Raw genomic sequence first — 17,864 nt, forward strand, 5'->3', positions numbered from 1 at the left:
CATATGTATATAGTTTTTTTTTGTTTTGCAGCGTTTGCGCAATAAAATCACATTTATTTTAATAAAATAACTTATTTTCTGCGTCACCATATTCTGAGTCATAACTTTATTTTTTAGTAAAAAAAAAAAAGCTGTGTAAGGGCTTGTTTTTTGCAGGACGGGTTGTTATTGGTACTATTTTCGGGTACACTTTTTATTCTCTATTCTCTATTTTGGGAGGGGTGGTGACCAAAAAAAAGTGATTCTGGTGTAGTTTTTTATTGGTTTTTTTTTGGGGTGTTCATCGTGCAGGAAAAGAGGATACCAAATATGTGTACTTTTTTTTAACGTGTTTTTTCCTATAATGAAAGTCTTATTATAGGGAAAAAAAGCATTTTTTGTTCATATAACTTATAACTTTTATTTTTACACTTTTTAAAAAACATTACCTTTTTTTTTTTACTTGTCCCACTAGGGGACATTTAGAGTTGCAGCTTTGATCGCTGTTAGCGTACATTACACTACACACATAGTTATGATTAGACGCGAAGTCTCACAGGACATAGGTATAAGGGTGGGAGAAGAAATCTCAACCATCCATATGACACAATTAGAGATAAAGACTCTAACAATATATAATAAACCAGAGAAAAAGAGTCCATATATATCCACATCTGAAGAAATTAAACATCTTTATTGATAATAAATACATGGAACAAAAAGCAGAGAATCTAAAAATGAGTCCTTGACTAAGTCACACTACCAATATAAAACGGAATAATAAGTCACATAAGAGTATACATGTTACATTGATAATCGGAATTACTCCTACACAGGGTATATCTATAAGAACCGGACCATTAGACCATTTCGCTTGTAGCTTTCTCGCTTGAGAAAGCTACAAGCGAAACGCGCGTCGGGGCGCACTTCCACACTCTGGGTCACACGATTCTCCTCAATATGGGTAAGTGCATTCACTGGATTCATAGGGACACTTGTTATTTCCCTAGGAACACTTGTTTCCTTAGGCAAATGGTCTAATGGTCCGGTCTGCTGCACTTTTTGTATTTACATCTTAGTATTTATATAATTCTTATAGATATACCCTGTGTAGGAGTAATTCCGATTATCAATGTAACATGTATACTCTTATGTGACTTATTATTCCGTTTTATATTGGTAGTGTGACTTAGTCAAGGACTCATTTTTAGATTCTCTGCTTTTTGTTCCATGTATTTATTATCAATAAAGATGTTTAATTTCTTCAGATGTGGATATATATGGACTCTTTTTCTCTGGTTTATTATTACTACACACATAGTGTAGTGTAATGTATTCTAACTGTCATGGTGATGGCAGCCCAGCCCAGAGGCCATGGACTTGGTTCCGGAGGCCATTGACTTGGTTCCGATTAGCACGACAAGCATCGGCAACCCCCACAATCACTTAGTGGGGGATGCTTCAAACCCCTTAATTGCGGCAATCGCAATCGGTCGCCGCATTTATGGGGTTAATTGCCGAAATCAGCGGCGATGGTCCGCTGAGCGGCAAGACTGGAGTGTCAGCTGTCGGAGACAGCTGACCTCCCGGCCTCTGTCCATTAAGACAGTGTGCGCCGGGAACCGCTCCGCAACTGTATGTCCTGGTGCGGGAAGAAAGCCCTCTTCAGGACGTACAGTTGTGGCGCAGCGCGTGAAGAGGTTAAGGACGGGATTGCTATTTAATAGTGTGCAGTACATATACATAGAGCTACACTTTTTGGTGTATACATTAAGATACAGAGATGAAACTGGTTTGGATTATTAAATCATGATGTAAGTAGATGGTAAATCATGGGGTATGGGTAATCAAAAGGTAAATCATGGGATATGTGTGGTACGGGTTTAAACCCAAAAGGACAGTCTATTTTGACCTTCAGTACCACACGATTTCTTTTGTTTTTGCGTTGCCGATTACAGACAGCCATAATTTTTTTTATTTTTCTCTTGAAATCTGTATGAGGGCTTGATTATTGGTAAGGTTTCGTTCACATCTGCGCTAGGATCCCGTTCCGTCTCAGCTTTCCGTCGAAATGGGACCCTGACTGACACAAACAGAAACCAAAGATTTCCATGACCATTGATTTCAATGGTGACTGATCTGGTGCCAATGGTTTCTGTTTGTTTCCGTTGTGCAAGGGTTCCGTCATTTTGACAGAATCAATAGCGTAGTCGACTGCGGTATTGATTCCGTCAAAATGACGGAACACTTGTACAACTGAGACAAACAGAAACCACTGGCACCGGATCAGTCACTATTGAAATCAATGGTGAGGGAAATGGAAACCTTTGGTTTCCGTTTGTGTCAGTTAGGGTCCCGTTTTGACGGAAAGCTCAGATGGAACAGAACCCTAGCGCAGATGTGAACATAGCCTTAGTTGAATTTCTTTAATCATTTTGGGGTACATATAAGTTATTGATTAACATTTATTAACTCCTTCAGGGGAAATGGGAAAAAAACACAGCAATTCCTGCAATGTTTTTGTGCATTAAAATTTTTGCGCTGTTCACTGTGAGGAATAAATAACATGTCCCCTTTCTTCTATGGGTCGAATTATGGCGATAAAAATTTATAGATTTTTTATGTTTTACTACTTTCACACAAAAAAAAAACCCCCAAAAAACATCTCATGAATGTCGCCACATTCCAAGATTCATAGCTATTTTTTTATATAAATTATTGATTAACTTTCATTATATTTTTGGGTGAAGATTAAAAAAATAAATAAAAAAATTAGCAATTCCGCTGTATTTATTTTTGATTGTTTTTTTATTCCATTAGTGTGTCATTTTTTTTATTTACACTTTTGAAAAATAAAAATTTTTGGGGAAAAAAAAACGTTTTATTGATTTTTTTACGTGAACACTTTTTAATTAACATTATTAAACATACTTTTAATTTTTAGGCTACATTCACACGAGCGTAACAGATTCACGCGCGTGAAAACCGCATGTGAATCTGGTCCATGTGTGTTGCGTTATGCATTAGTGTGCTTTGCGAGTGGCATGCGTTATTCACGCTCTCGCAAAGCACATCATTTAAAAAAATATATATTTTCAATTGAATTGATGCACAAATCACGCATCGCACACGGGTATGCATCCGTGTGCGGTGCGTGAAAACCGCACCCATTGACTTCAATGGGCACGTAGGTTCGTGAAAACGCACCAATATAGGACCCTCGCTGCGTAAAAACTCACGCATGTGTGAATGGCCCCATTGAAATCAATGGGTCCGTGTGCTGTGCGTGATTTCCATGTGTTATTCACGTTCGTGTGAATGGGGCCTTAGTCCCTCAAGGGGACTTCACATAATGAATCTTTGATAGCTGCGGTGTACTTAGCATACCAAAGTATTATTGCATTTCAGTAACAAACTGGCAGGCAATCTACCAAGCTTCGTTCACATCTGCGTCAGGGTTCTGTTCGTGGGTTCCGTCAGACCTTTCCGTCTGGGGAGGCCACGAACGGAAACCCGACGCAGATGCCTTAGGCCCTGCCTTTAGCACAGCTATCCTAGTAAGTGATTGACAGCCAACGCTGTATAAGTGTGACCTCAGAGATAGCATTCAGTGATTAGGACCGCCCACTGTACTCAGAATGAGCAGAGGTTTAAATGAATAAAATTATTTTCTTTAATGCTTTTGCTGCCAGGGGTTTTTGTACATTTTGCACCTTTGTTAACCAGGACAATTTTCACATTTTTTAATGTAAAAAAATATAGACTTAATTACAAAATAAAAAATTCGTACTAAAACCCCCATACCTATATATTTTCTAATAGTAGACACCTGGCACATTGTTAAAATTACACTCGGCCCTTTATACGCACATACATAGTCATGCAATTTTGTGTCAAATCGCAATTTTTCATGTAAAGATAAATGCATAAAAATGTATATTTGTGGCTATGCGTGTTACCCACGCAGAAATCAGAAAATTAGATGCACCACATATCCTAAAAATGAAAGTTATATGTGCAGAGTTCATACAAACTATTTATGCCTATGTCTACATGCATATATCTTCATAAAAATCACTAGAATTGAAGAGCTCAAAAATCATGATTTAAGCTGGAAATTGGAAAGAAATAAAGGGGAGGACCAAGCTATTACACAAATAAAAAAGGGTATCCCTTTATATTTCCTGAAAGCAGAGAACCTGACGATTGAAGATGTTTTGACTTACTGTGGGTAGCCATGTCCACCTTCACTGGCCTCATGCACACGACCGTGCTCGTAATTACGACTCGTAATTACAAGCACGGCCGGGCACGGGCAGCCGGCCGCTTTTGCGAGCCGTGCTGCCATTATAAAGTATAGCAGGACGGCCCGTAAAATGAAAAAATAGAACCTGTTCTATTTTTTTAACGGCACGGGCACCTTCCCGTGAGAAAACGGGAAGGTACCCGTGACTAACAGAAGTCTATGGGCCCGTTATTGCGGGTCATAATTACGACCCGCAATAACGGGTGTTTTTACGGTCGTGTGCATGAGGCCAAACTTTGTGACAAACAGTATTTAAAAAAAACAGGATTAAAAAAATAAATAATAAAGTGCATTATAAACCTAAAATATTTACTTATAAAAACAATGTTAAAATAATACATCAACTTGTGCAAAGTTCATGAATACCACATACGTCGACTTTAACAAGAGCGTGTGCTCTCAAAAATGCTGAAACACAGGCCATGCAACATTTGTTCATTTACAAAAGGTGCATACTGCATATGGCAAACCGCTACTATGCTGCTAAATATGGCATCTCTTGTGAGCGCAAAGAACACTGTGTAGAAAATGAAAACTTAATAAATTACATCCAACCACCTTCTACCAACTTTGCATCAGTTATTACAAGCAAAAATTGATAAGTATTCAACTTTGTGACTAAAATGCATATTCAAGTAGACCCCTTATGCAAACAAAATGTACTCGTCAATGAACTTTAAAACATGGGACCACAAATGTCTATGTTCACAGGTGCGTGTTTGAAAAACGCCAAATCCATAGTATTGTACCAACCAACTTTTGCATGCAAATAAAATAGGTATATCGTTTTGCTTCCCCCTAAACATACACTAAGTTTGTACTTACACGTCGTTGTCGATTTGTTAAAAAAAATTGCAGCATTTCTGCTTCAATTCTGTGAAAATCGACTGTAACCAAAGCCGAACTCTAATCAATAACTGCAATGATCTAAACTTAAATCTAATGTGTTAAAGAGGCTCTGTCACCAGATTTTGCAACCCCTATCTGCTATTGCAGCAGATAGGCGCTGCAATGTAGATAAGAGTAACGTTTTTATTTTTAAAAAACGAGCATTTTTGGCCAAGTTATGACCATTTTCGTATTTATGCAAATGAGGCTTGCAAAAGTACAACTGGGCGTGTTGAAAAGTAAAAGTACAACTGGGCGTGTATTATGTGCGTACATCGGGGCGTTTTTACTACTTTTACTAGCTGGGCGTTCTGATGAGAAGTATCATCCACTTCTCTTCAGAACGCCCAGCTTCTGGCAGTGCAGACACAGCGTGTTCTCCAGAGATCACGCTGTGACGTCACTCACAGGTCCTGCATCGTGTCAGACGAGCGAGGACACATCGGCACCAGAGGCTACAGATGATTCTGCAGCAGCATCGGCGTTTGCAGGTAAGTCGATGTAGCTACTTACCTGCAAATGCTGATGCTGCTGCAGAATCAACTGAAGCCTCTGGTGCCGACACAATGCAGGACCTGTGAGTGACGTCACAGATCTGCACTGCCAGAAGCTGGGCGTTCTGAAGAGAAGTGGATGATACTTCTCATCAGAATGCCCAGCTAGTAAAAGAAGTAAACACGCCCAGATGTAAGACACATAATACACGCCCACTTGGACTTTTACTTTTCAACACGCCCAGTTGTACTTTTGCAAGCCTCATTTGCATAAATACGAAAATGGTCATAACTTGGCCAAAAATGTTCGTTTTTTAAAAATAAAAACGTTACTGTAATCTACATTGCAGTGCCGATCTGCTGCAATAGCAGATAGGGGTTGCAAAATCTGGTGACAGAGCCTCTTTAACGAACACTGGGTATTTTTAATGGAACTAGTTGGAAACGATCGTTTATGGCCACCAAATCCCCCCATGAGGAAAATGCCAATTGCCCCATTAGGGGAGAAATTCCTCCCTGGCTCCTATGGCAATTAGAAAAAAAATCCCTGGATCAACGTCCCATCTCCAAAAACTGGTACCCATACTTGTGCCATTATATTTTTAAGAAATGTATCAAGGCCCGTCTTGAACTCTCAGTAAAATCAACCACTACAACATCCTGTGGCGGCGAGTTCCATAGTCTCACTGCTCTTAGGCCCCATGCACACGAACGTGCTTTTGCGGCCGCAATTCCCCCGAAAATCCACGGGAGAATTGCGGCCCCATTCATTCCTATGGGCCCATGCACACTACCGTGGTTTCCACGGTCCGTGCATGGCCCAGAACCCTGGACTGCAGAAAGAACGGGCATGTCTTATTACAGCCGTGTTCTGCAGTCCAGGCTCATAGGAAATAATGCACGCAACCTTGTGCACGGCCCGCTATTTGCGGGCGGCTCGCGGGTGTCACTCTGTGGCCGGCTGACCCGAAAATCACGTCCGTGCACATGGCTACGGTCGTGTGCATGATCCTTTTCAGTAAAGAGAATCCACATCTAGGATTATGGTAAAACCTTCTTCCATAGACAGAGGATGGTTACAGGCCTAGGTGTAAAAAGATTATTAGATCTTTGTATTGTCCTTGCATATATTTATACATTGTAATTAGATCTCCCCTAAACAGTCTTTTTTTCTAAACTACAGTTAGCTCCAGAATTATTTGGACAGTGACAAGTTTTGGCATTTTAGCGGTTTACCAAAACATATTGAATATACAGTTATATAATCAATATGGGCTTAAAGTGCAGACTCTCAGCTTTAATTTGAGGTTATTCACATCCTAATTTGAGGAAGGGTTTAGGAATTACAGCTCTTTAATATGTAGCTGCCTCTTTTTCAAGGGACCAAATGTAATTGGACAATTATCTCAAAAGCTATTTAACGGGCTGCATGGGCTATTCCCTCGTTAATCCATCAATCAGGTAAATGGTCTGGAGTTGATTCCAGGTGTGGCATTTGCATTTGGAAGCGGTTGATGTGAACCCACAACATGAGGTCAAATGAGCTCTCAATGCAGGTGAAACAGTCGTTAGGCTGAAAAAATGAAGAAATCCATCAGAGAGATAGCACAAATGTTAGGAGTGGCCAAATCAATAGTTTGGTACATTCTTGAAAAAAAAAAAAAAGTGCACTGGTCATCTCATGAACTACAAAAGGCCTGAACATCCACGGAAGACAAAACCCCCCCCCCCCCCCCCTTCACAACATGTACCCAAGTGAAGAACACTCTCCTGGAAGTAGGTGTATCAGTATCTAAGTCTACCATAAAGAGAAGACTTCATGAGAGCAAATGCAGGGTTCACCACAAGGTCCAAACCATTAATCAGCCTCAAAAATAGAAAGGCCAGATTAGACTTTGCCAAACAACATGTAAAGAAGCCAGCCCAGTTCTGGAACAGCATAAAACTAAGATCAACCTAAACCAGAATGATGGGAGGAAGAAAGTATGGCAAAGGATTGGGACGGCTCATGATCCAAAGCCACCACATCCTCTGTAAAACATGGTGGAGGCAGTGTGATGGCATGGGCATGCATGGCTGCCAAAGGCACTGGGTGACTAGTGTTTATTGATGATGTGACTGAAGAAGCCGGATGAATTCTGAAGTGTTCAGGGATATAATTTCTGCTCAGATTCAACCAAATGCAGCAAGGTTGATTGGAGGTCACTTCACAGTACAGATGATCAATGACCCAAAACATATTGCGAAAGCAACCCAGGAGTTTAACCCCTTAGTGACCAGCCCATTTTAGGCCCTAATGACAAAGCTATTTTATTCGTTTTTCTATAGTCGCATTCAAAGAGCTATAACTTTTTTATTTTTTCGTCTACATAGCTGTATGAGGACTTGTTTTTTGCGGGATTAATAGTACTATTTAATAGCACCATTTTTGGGTACATATAATTTTATTAACTTTTTTTGGGGGGATTATAAAAAAAACCTGAAATTCCGCCATTGTTCTATGCGTTTTTATTTGACGCCGTTCACTGTGCGGCGTAAATAACATGTTACCTTTATTCTATGGGTCGGTACGATTACGGCGATACCACATATGTAGAGGTTTTTTATGTTTTACGACTTTTGCACAATAAAAACACTTTTGAACTAAAATTATTTGTTTTTGCATCGTTGCATTCCAAGAGCCGTAACTTTTTTATTTTTCCATCAATGTAGTGATTTTTTGGGATTGTTTTCTGCGGGACGAGACGTAGTTTTGATTGGTACTGTTTTGGGGTGCATGTCACTTATTGATTCATTTTTATTATGACTTTTTGGGGGGCAATGGAAAAAAAATTGCAATTTCGCCATGGTTTTTTGCGGTTTTTTTTACGGTGTTCACCTTGCGGTTTAAATTACATATTAACTTTATTAATGGAGTCATTACGGTCGCAGTGATACCATATATGTGTACTTTTATTTATTTTTTACACTTTTACTAAATAAAACCACTTTTTATGGAAAAAAATGGATTTATTTTTTTACTGTAACTTTTATTATTAATCTTTATTTCACATTTATTATTTCTTTCACTAGTCCCAGTAGGGGACTTTACTGTGCGATCTTCAGATCGCTGATATAATGCTTTGGTATACTTCGTATACCAGAGCATGATTGCCTGTCAGTGTAAATCTGACAGGCAATCTGTTAGGACGTGCCTCCGGCGCGTCCTAACAGGCATATGTCCAGGGCAGACCTGGGGGCTATTATCAAGCCCCCGGCTGTCATGACAACACATCGGAGACCCGCGATTGCATTTGCGGGCCGCCGATGGGTGACAGAGGGAGCTCACGCCCTCTGTAAACAAAGTTAAATGCCGCGGTCGCTAATGACGGCAGCATTTAACGGGTTAAACGGCCGCGATCTAAGTAAACTTTGATCGCGAGCGTTGGAGCAGGAGCTCAGCTGTCATCAGACAGCACAGCCCTGGCTCCAGCCTGCACGGGAGACCCGTGTAGGACTTAGACTAGGCTCACGTGAAAAGGTGTCAGCCTAGCCTAAGGCCCCTTAGTGACCAACGTAAAAAGGCGTATTGGTGGTCACTAAGGGGTTAAGGCAAAGAGTGGAATATTCTGCAATGACCAAGTCAATCACCAGATCTCAACCTGATCGAGCATGCATTTCACTTGCTTAAGACAAAACTTAAGGCAGAAAGACCCACAAACAAGCAACAACTGAAGACGCTTTGCAAGGCCTTTACTGCAGCGATCACAAAGGAGGAAACCCAGCGTTTGGTGATGTCCATGGGTTCCAGACTTCAGGCCGTCATTGCCTGCAAATGCTTCTCTACAAAGTATTAAAAAAACAAAACATTTTATTTATGGTAATGTTAATTTGTCCAATTACTTTTGAGCCCCTGGAATGAGGAGACTGTGTAGAAAAATGGTTGCAATTCCTAAAAGTTTCACAGGATATTTTTGTTCAACCCACTTGAATTAACCCTGAAAGTCTACACTTCAATTGCATCTAAGTAGTTTCATTTCAAATCCAATGTGGTGGCATGCAGAGCCTAAAGCATGAAGATTGTGTCACTGTTCAAATATTTATGGACCTAAGGCCCAATTCACACGACCGGGATTCCCGGCCGTGTGATGGGCCATTTTTTGAACGGCTGTCATACAGCCGCAGTAGGAACAATAGACCCCCAAATGGGGCTATTCACATGCCCGATTTTTTGACGACCCTGTAAACCGGGCCGTCAAAAAAATGGAGCATGCCCTATTTTCGGATGTTCTCTGGGGCCGTGTAAAGCCCAGCTGTCAATCGGATGTGATCCGATTGACGGCCGAGCTTTCTACCGATCGTTCGCTCTCTTCTGCTCCTCACAGTGCAGGTGAGGAAGAGGTGGGTATTTTTTTGATTCCTGTAGAAGCAAAATCCCCAATCCCCGGCCACAGCGTTGCCAAAGCTGTGGCTGGGGATTCTGCTCCAGGAGAAGTCACTACCTACAGGGGGGCTGTGTGGCACTACCTACAAGGTGGGCTGTGTGGCACTACCTACAAGGGCGGCTGTGTGGCACTACCTACAAGGGCGGCTGTGTGGCACTACCTACAAGGGCGGCTGTGTGGCACTACGTACAAGGGGGGCTGTGTGACACTACCAACAAGGGGGGCTGTGGAGGTATCTAGAGAGGGCAGTGTGTGGCAAAAAATGTACAAATAAAATTCATCTGTTCTTAAAACAGGGAAAAAAACGAATGCAAAACGGGACAAAAGTGGCTGTTAAAAACGGAAACCCGGCATGGAATGGATGCAAAAGAGCCGAGAAAAACGGACCACATCGGCCGTTTTTATCGGCACACACTCGAACCCTGTCGTGTGAATATAACGTAACTGTATGTAACCCGAAGTTTGATTACCTTTATTTGAACTTCAATCCACCATTAGTTACCTCGAACGCTCTCCTCTGCACCTACTCTTTGTCCTTAGATATATTTGCTCAAAATGGTACACAATATTCCATGTGTCGTCTGACTAGTGATTTGAAGAGAGGCAAAACTATAATCTTGTCATGTGCATCTATGCCTCTTTTGATGCATCCCATTATTTAATTTGCCTTTGCCGCAGCTGCCTGGCACAGGTTGCTAAAGTTAAGTTTACTGTCCACCAATGCCCCAAGTCTTTCAGTGGAAGTTACCCAGTCTTACTATTTAATATTCAATTGGTTTTCTCGGCCCAAGTTCATTACCTTACATTTATCCACATTAAACTTAAATTTCTATTTCTCTGCCCAAGCCTCTAGCTTCCCCAAATCCTTTTGTAATGTTTTGATATCCTCCTCTGTGTTGATGCAAGTATGATCTCTAATTGATAAGGGAGATGATAAACATGAAGAAAAGTTCATGTTACGCCTCCCACTAGGATCATCTACAGCCATACAGGGACAGGAGGAGGATGACAGCTTCTCATCCTTCTGATGCCAGAAGACATCTCCCCCTTTCCTCCTCTACACAGGCCGAACTGGAAGCTGCAAATACATAACGCTCCCACTTCAATCTGCTCTAAATTAGGATGTGCCGAAGTTAAGATATAAGTTCTTATACAAGAAATGAAACACAGCTCTAGCTGCAACCTAGCTCGAGTTAGAGCGGTTAGAAACACGGGTTGAAGAGCTGCAAGTATATTCAACTCTCACTTCAACCGGCTCTAGCTCCGGCTGTTATGCAACTAGAGCTGCAATGCAGGCATTATTTGAAAGGTAAGCTAAAAGGCTTTAAAACAACTAATAAACTCTAAAACAAGACCTGTATCACAGGTCTAGATGTGGCACAGCCCGAGTTAGACTATCAGATACGTCCTTGGCTATTGAAGTGCTTTCCTGCTAGGACATAGGCAATACGTCCTTGACAGGGATAGGGTTAAACCTCTGCTCATTCTGGGCTTTTAGGAGTCCAGTGGGCATTTCTTATCACTGATTGAAAGCTATGTCTAATCACACTCATACACTAAAGGTTGTCCATCAAAGTTTAGGACGCCCACTAGACCCCTAAGCCCAGAATGAGCAGGAGGTTTAAATGAATAAATTACAAGTTTAGCTAAATTTTGATCCACAAAAATATATATCAATCTGCTCAGCTCCTCCTGCTTTATAACATAACGTCCACACATTGAGCTGTATCATTACCGTGACAGGTTCCCTTTAAGATGGTCTACAAACATCAGCTCAAAATGTTAACTACTGTGTAAATAAAGTAAACATATGCTATAAAAAGACAGATTTTCACGCCTTTGCAGGATACCCCACGATACAAGCACCTCAGAAATACAACAGTGGGGATAGTACGTAATAACCCATTTTCTGCAGTATCAGTTTAATGCTGAAGGGGTTACAAAAACCAGACTAACCTAATCCTCCTGAAAAACTGGCTTTGTGAACACATGTCTCAATTTGTGTGCAACTGGCAGATAAGGGCAATTTCCAGGTTCCAGTCGGCTTAGCAGCTCCTGGGATAATGCTACATTGTCTCATAAAGGGCTTTCTGTGGGACAAATAGTATGGCCAAGAGCACTTTGGGATCTGTCCAAGACTAGCTGCTATGGAGAAGCACCTATGACAGATTACCAAACTATTTCCAGGAACACATGCAATAAAACCTTACCCTGGAGACTTGTCATACAGTAAGAACAAGCAAAAACAACCTGCTCAGAATGCAGATGCTGCAGAAGAACCTTAGCGTCTATGCCAAGTTAAAAACTATGAATCAGATTTAGTCACAGCAGGTATGTGCATAACTTACTGGAAAAGCTGCATGTCCGCTTCAACTAAATGACAAGACATACAAATAAACACAATATCATAATGTAAAAGAAAAAGGCTGGTGAGGAGGTTGACAAAAAGGGAGCAGCCTTCCACCTATTCTTGACAATCGGACGTACAACCTTTAGGCTGGATTCACACACAGCGTTTTCCTGAGTTTTTGGTGATGTTTTTCGAAGAGTTTTTGTGGTGCTTTTTTTGTTACAGCCAGATGTTACATTAAAGTCTAAAGTAAAATATCAAAATAACTATATACACTGCATCTTTGTTTGTGGCGTTTGAGACAATTTTGTGGTCATTGGTGTTTTTTTTAAAACGCAGCGTGCTCTGGATATGGTGTTTTTATAATAGGATTCTTTATAAGACTTCAAAAAAGCCAGAAAAAAAAAGGATGTAAAAAATGCCACCAAATGAAAAAAGTGTCACCAAAAATGTGACTAAAAAGCCTTAAAGAGGCTCTGTCACCAGATTATAAGTGCCCTATCCCCTACATAATCTGATCGGCGCTGGAATGTAGATAAGAACAGTGGTTTTTATTTTGAAAAACGATAATTTTTGAGCAAGTTATGAGCAACTTTAGATTTATGCTAATTACTTTCTTAATCGACAACTGGGCGTGTTTTTACTTTTTACCAACTGGGCGTTGTACAGAGAAGTTTATGACGCTGACCAATCAGCATCATACACTTCTCATTGTTCCAGCCCATTGTTACAGTGTGATTGTGCAGTGAAAGAAGCTGGGCTGGAACAATGAGAAGTGTACGACGCTGATTGGTCAGCATCATACACTTCTCTGTACAACGCCCAGTTGGTAAAAAGTAAAAACACACCCAGTTGTCTACGAAGAAACTAATTCGCATAAATCTAAAATTGCTCATAACTTGCTAAAAAATGATAGTTTTTCAAAAAATAAAAACCACTGCTGTTATCTACATTACAGCGCCGATCAGATTATGTAGGAGATAGGGCACTTATAATCTGGTGACAGTCTCTTTTTCTCAGTTAAAATTGCCATAAAAATTCTGTGTGTGAAGGCGGCCTTATAAAAAAAAAACAAAAAAAAAACCAAAACCATTATAACATGGTCTTCATCAGGAAAATAACGCCCCCCTCCCCCAGTTACTTACATGCCACCAATAGTGACTGTTGCACAGGTACGTTCAGGAAATGCTGGAGTGGTTTCTGTGGCTGCACTAGCCGATCGGATGTAATCCACATTTACATTTACCTAGAGACAAATAGAAAAAAAAAAAAAAAGAGGTTAAGATGACATACATGTTACAAAATTAACATCAATACACATACACTATATGGACTTTAGTATAGGGACACCTACACATTACACCTACAGGAGCTTTTTTGACATCCCATAGCCATTAATACAGAGTTGGTCCGCCCTATTGCAGCTAAAACAGCTTTCACTCTCTGGGGAAGGCTTTCTACACGATTTGGGAGAGTCTCTGTGGGAATTGTTGCCCATTCAACCGGAAGAGCATTTGTGAGGTCAGACACTGATGTTGGACGAGAAGGCCCGTCTCACAATCTCCATTCTAGTTCATCCCATGGAATTTTGATGGGGTTGAGTTCAGGGATCTGTTGGAACAGAAAAGGGCCTTCCCTAAATTGTCCCCACATAGTTGGAAGCATACAATTGTCCAAATGTCTTGGTATGCTGAAGCATTAAGATTTCCCTTCACTGGAACGAACAGGTCTGGGCCAACCCCTGACATACAACCCCATAGCATTATCCCTCCTCCACCAAACTTTACAGTTGGCACAAATGTCAGCCAGCCAGATTGAAAAGGGTGATTTGTCTGTTCACAGAAAACGTTTCCACTGCTCCAGAAACCAGTGGTGGTGTGCTTTACAACACTCTGACGCTTGGCACTGTGCTTGGTGATGTAAGGCTTTCATGCAGGTGCTTGGCCATGGAAACCCATGCCATCAAGCTTCGGGAGCACAATTTTTTGTAAGGATGTTAATGCTAGAGGAGGTTTGGAATTATTGAGTCAGCAGAGCGTTCGCGACTCATGCACTATGCGCCTCAGTACTCGGCGACCCCGCTCTGTAACTTTACGTGGTCTGCCACTTCATGGCGGAGTTGCTGTGGTTCCTAAACTCTTCCACTTTGCAATAATACAACTCTCAGTTGATCATGAAATATCTAGGACGGAATACATTTTACAAACGACCTTGTTGCAAAGGTGCATCCTATTACAGTACCATGCTCGAATTCAGTGAGCTCTTTAGAATGACTCATTCTTTCACAAAGGTTAGTAAAGGCGACTGCATGGCTAGGTGCTTGATTTTATACACCGGTTGCAATGGGACTGAAAGAAACACATGAATTCAATGATGAAGAGGTGTATTCCAATACTTTTGTCCATATAGTGCATGGTATGAAAACAGTTAAACTTACATATCTAGTATAAGCAAATAGAGAATTATGAAACATTATTAACAATTTTCCATCATTTAAGATCTTTTGTTACGACCACTTTAACACAACAGTATTTTGCTTCAGTATTCGTAAGCCAAAACCAGGAGCGGTTCGAAACAAGGCAGCGGTGCAAATTTTCTTACAAATATTGATAAAAAATATGGACTTAAATACGTGTGAAAGTGGCCTAACACTGATTGTTTTGGTACAAACACATATAATGGTAAAATAACCCTCATTTGAAAAGGTTAAATAAAGCACTGTAATGTTAACAGGATTTGGCATCTTCTGAATGAAAACGCAATATCAAATTGGCTCTCAATCTTCAAACATCTACGTGTTACTTGAGCTCAGGAAATACACAGCAAAAAGTCAAAGCGACGATCTCCTTAACCTCTTCCCATTGCAGCCACTTTTGACCTGCCGGACAGAGCCTCATTTTTTCAGTCTGACATGTCACTTTATGTGGTAATAACGTGGGAATGCTTTTACCTATCCCAGCAATTCTGTTTGTTTTCTCGTGACAGATTGTACTTCTATGTCAGAGGTAAAATTTGGTCGATACAGTCAGCCTTTGTAAAAAAACACCAAAATTTCGAGAAAAAAAAAAAAATGGCAAAACTAAGCATTTTTCTAAATTTAAATGTATTTGCTTGTCAGACAGACGGTAGTACCACACAAAAAAGTTACTTGTTAACATTTCCCTAATGTCTACTTTATGTTGCCATTCTTTTTGGAACATCATTTTATTTTTATAGGACTCAAGGTTTCTAACTTTAGAAGAAAATTTCTCACATTTTCAAGAAAATTTCAGAAGCCTATTTTTTTTTAGTTAGCGATAGTACAGTTCTGAAGTGGCTTTGAAGGGCCTATAAATATTAGAACCCCCCCATACGTCACTATTTTAAAAACTGCACCCCTCAAAGTATTCAAAACAGCATTTAGAAAGTTCCTTTTCACAGTGGAGGTAAAATTTACACATTTCATTTTTTTGGTAGAAATTCCATTTTAATCCATTTTTTTCTGCATTACAGAAGGTTTACCAGAGAAACAAAACAACATTTATTGGCCAGGTTCTGCAGCTTTTAGAATTATCCCACATGTGGTCCTAGTGTGCTAATGAACTAAAACACAGGCCTCAGAAAAAAAGAACCTAGTGGATTATGGTGCCTTCTTTTTATTAGATAGTATTTTAGGCACCATGCCAGGTTTGAAGAGGTCTTGTGGTCCCAAAACAAAGCAAACACCCCAAAAAATACCCAGTTTTGGAAACTATACCGCACAAGGAATTCACCTGCGGGTGTATTGACCATTTTGACCACACAGGTGTTTCATACATTTTATTAGAATTTGTACGTTAAATTAAAAAAAAGTAATTTTTTTCCAATAAGATATAATTTTAGCATTTTGTTCCACAAGGAATAAAGGAGAAAAATAACCATAACATTTGTAATGCAATTTCTACCGAGTACGGCAATACCCCATATGTGGTCATAAACCGCTGTTTACGCACATTGCAGGGCTCATAAGGGAAGGAGCGCCATTTAAAATCACAGATTTTGCTGGATTGGTTTCTCAGCACCATGTCGCTTTTGCAAAGCCCCTAAGGTACCAGTACAGTGGAAACTCCCCTGAAGTGACTCCATTTTGGAAACTACTTGAGGAATTAAGCTCTTGTTTAGTGACAATTTTGACCACACAAGTGTTTTACAGATTTTATTAGAATTGGACAGTGAAAATAAAAATATTGTTTTTTCCCAATAAGATGTAGTTTAGCTGAAAGTTTTTCATTTTCTCAACAAATAAAAGGAGAAAAAGAACCACAACATCTGTAAAGCAATTTCTCCAGATTACGGAAATACCCCATATGTGGTCAAAAACTGCTGTTTAGGCAGACGGCAGGGCTCAGAATGAAAAGTGAAGATTTTGTTGGATTGGTTTCTGGGTGCCATGTCACATTTGCAAAGCCCCTGTGGGACCAAAACAGTGGAAACCCCCCAGATGTGACCTCATTTTTTTTAAACTTCACCGCTCAAGGTATTCACCTAGGGGTGTAGTGAGCATGTTAACCCCACAGGTGTTTTCCACAAACTAGTGTGCACTGGATGTTGCATAGTGAAAAACGGCAATTTTTCCATAGATATGCCATTTTAGTGTCCGATACGTGGTGCCTAGCTTGTGCCACCATGAAAAGACAGTCCTCTTATTATTATGCTGTGTTTCCCGATTTTAGACATACCCTACATGGGGCACTGATCTTTTGCCTGGACATTCTACAGGGCTCAGAAGTGAAAAAGTACCATGCGGAATTGAGGCCTAATTTGGTGATTTACAAAGTATTGTTTCGCAATTGCAGGGGCTCTGATGTGAAATAATAAAAGAAAACCCTGAGAAGTGACCCCATTTTTGGAAACTACACCCCTCAAAGAATTCATTAAAGGGTGTAGTGAGCATTTTGACCCTACAGGTCTTTCCCATAAATGAATGCGCTGCGGATTGTGAAAAGTACAAAATTAAATTTTTCCCTAGAAACGCCATTTCAGTGGCAAATATGTTGTGCCCAGTTTGTGCCACTGGAGACACATCCAATTTTTTTTAAAAAGGTTTCTCCTGGGTGTAGTGATGTCATATATGTGTAAGTAAACTGCTGTTTGGGCACAGTGTAGGTCTCAGAAGTGAGGGAGTGCCATTTGAATTTTGGAGCGCAGATTTTGCTTAGTAGCAGTTTTGTTTTGAGTATTACTGGTATTTCAGTTTAGAAATGTTTGAGTCCTCCTCTTCCTGGTTCCCTAATCTTAGGGCCTTGTTAATCGCATCTTAAAACAGAAGAAATGTTCCCCCCGGGCCAGCACAACTGCATATGTTTTCTTGCCTGGGTGTCTTAACTTATTTTATTTTTTCATAGACGTAGTAGCAGGAGGGCTGTTTTTTTTGCGGGATGAGCTGTAGTTTTTATTGGTATCAT

At 40.4% G+C, this 17,864-nt stretch overlaps 1 protein-coding gene across 2 annotated transcripts in view; it reads right to left on the bottom strand.

Annotated features, from left to right (window-relative positions):
- SND1 (staphylococcal nuclease and tudor domain containing 1) overlaps positions 1–17,864 on the bottom strand; it is a 684,058-nt gene that overhangs the window by 410,254 nt on the left and 255,940 nt on the right. For both annotated transcript variants that reach the window (XM_075857566.1, XM_075857565.1), the window contains exon 12: positions 13,587–13,687. In XM_075857566.1, coding sequence (XP_075713681.1) covers positions 13,587–13,687 — 101 coding nt within the window. The remainder of the gene's footprint in view (positions 1–13,586; positions 13,688–17,864) is intronic.

Source organism: Rhinoderma darwinii, chromosome 3, assembly GCF_050947455.1.
Source record: "Rhinoderma darwinii isolate aRhiDar2 chromosome 3, aRhiDar2.hap1, whole genome shotgun sequence".
NCBI classification, from domain to species: domain Eukaryota; kingdom Metazoa; phylum Chordata; class Amphibia; order Anura; family Rhinodermatidae; genus Rhinoderma; species Rhinoderma darwinii.